This window comes from Ceratina calcarata, unplaced genomic scaffold, assembly GCF_001652005.2.
Source record: "Ceratina calcarata isolate Rehan_Ccalc_2016 unplaced genomic scaffold, ASM165200v1 scaffold3625, whole genome shotgun sequence".
Classification (NCBI taxonomy): domain Eukaryota; kingdom Metazoa; phylum Arthropoda; class Insecta; order Hymenoptera; family Apidae; genus Ceratina; species Ceratina calcarata.
The window spans coordinates 992-1,601 of NW_017159301.1; the positions used below are offsets into that span (position 1 = coordinate 992).

General features: G+C 42.6%; 1 protein-coding gene across 1 annotated transcript; it reads right to left on the reverse strand.

The window, feature by feature from the left end:
- Position 1: 1 nt before the first annotated feature.
- LOC113464418 (UDP-glucuronosyltransferase 2B15-like) lies at positions 2–584 on the reverse strand (the record flags this gene model as incomplete). Its single annotated transcript, XM_026814012.1, has 2 exons — positions 344–584; positions 2–142 (listed from the first exon to the last, which is right to left on the reverse strand). Coding segments are annotated over exons 1-2 (358 nt in total), but the record flags the coding sequence as incomplete, so codon positions are not given.
- Positions 585–610: the final 26 nt, after the last annotated feature.

Sequence of the window (610 nt, forward strand, 5' to 3'; positions counted from 1 at the left end):
ATGTTAAGACGCACGTAGGTCTCGATGTTGGTAAATTGATCAGCAAACAACGGTATACCGAGCAGGGGGACGCCATAGTGGATCGCTTCTTGGGTGCCCATAAGACCTCCGTGGGTGATGAATGCCTTTAGGTTCGGGTGTTCTGCGACAACAAATATCTTGTCATTCAACACCATACCTCATGGATCTATGTTGCTATACCACAGTTTCCTTCAAATATTCCCGAGATACAAATTCTTGAAAAACGAACCACTTCAAATGATTTATGGAAAAATAATTCTTATTCAATGTTCGCACTTGACTATGATCGTTTGTTATTTTTTTACGTTATTTAATTACTTACTGAGGACTTTAACCTGCGGGAGCCACGTGAGGACGTGAACGTTACTCGACAAGCCGGGTGGCAGCTCGTCCGGCTTTGCGATTTTCAGTAACACTCGAATCGGTGCTATGTTTGCTAGAGATTTATAGAAGATTTCTAGATAATGGCGCGGCATCGACTCGATCTTCACCATCGAGCCGAACGTGAAGTATACAAATCCCTGCGTGCTCTCGTTCATCCATTTCTCCAAACTCTGAAGAAGATCGTCATCAATTTAAACAATGATAT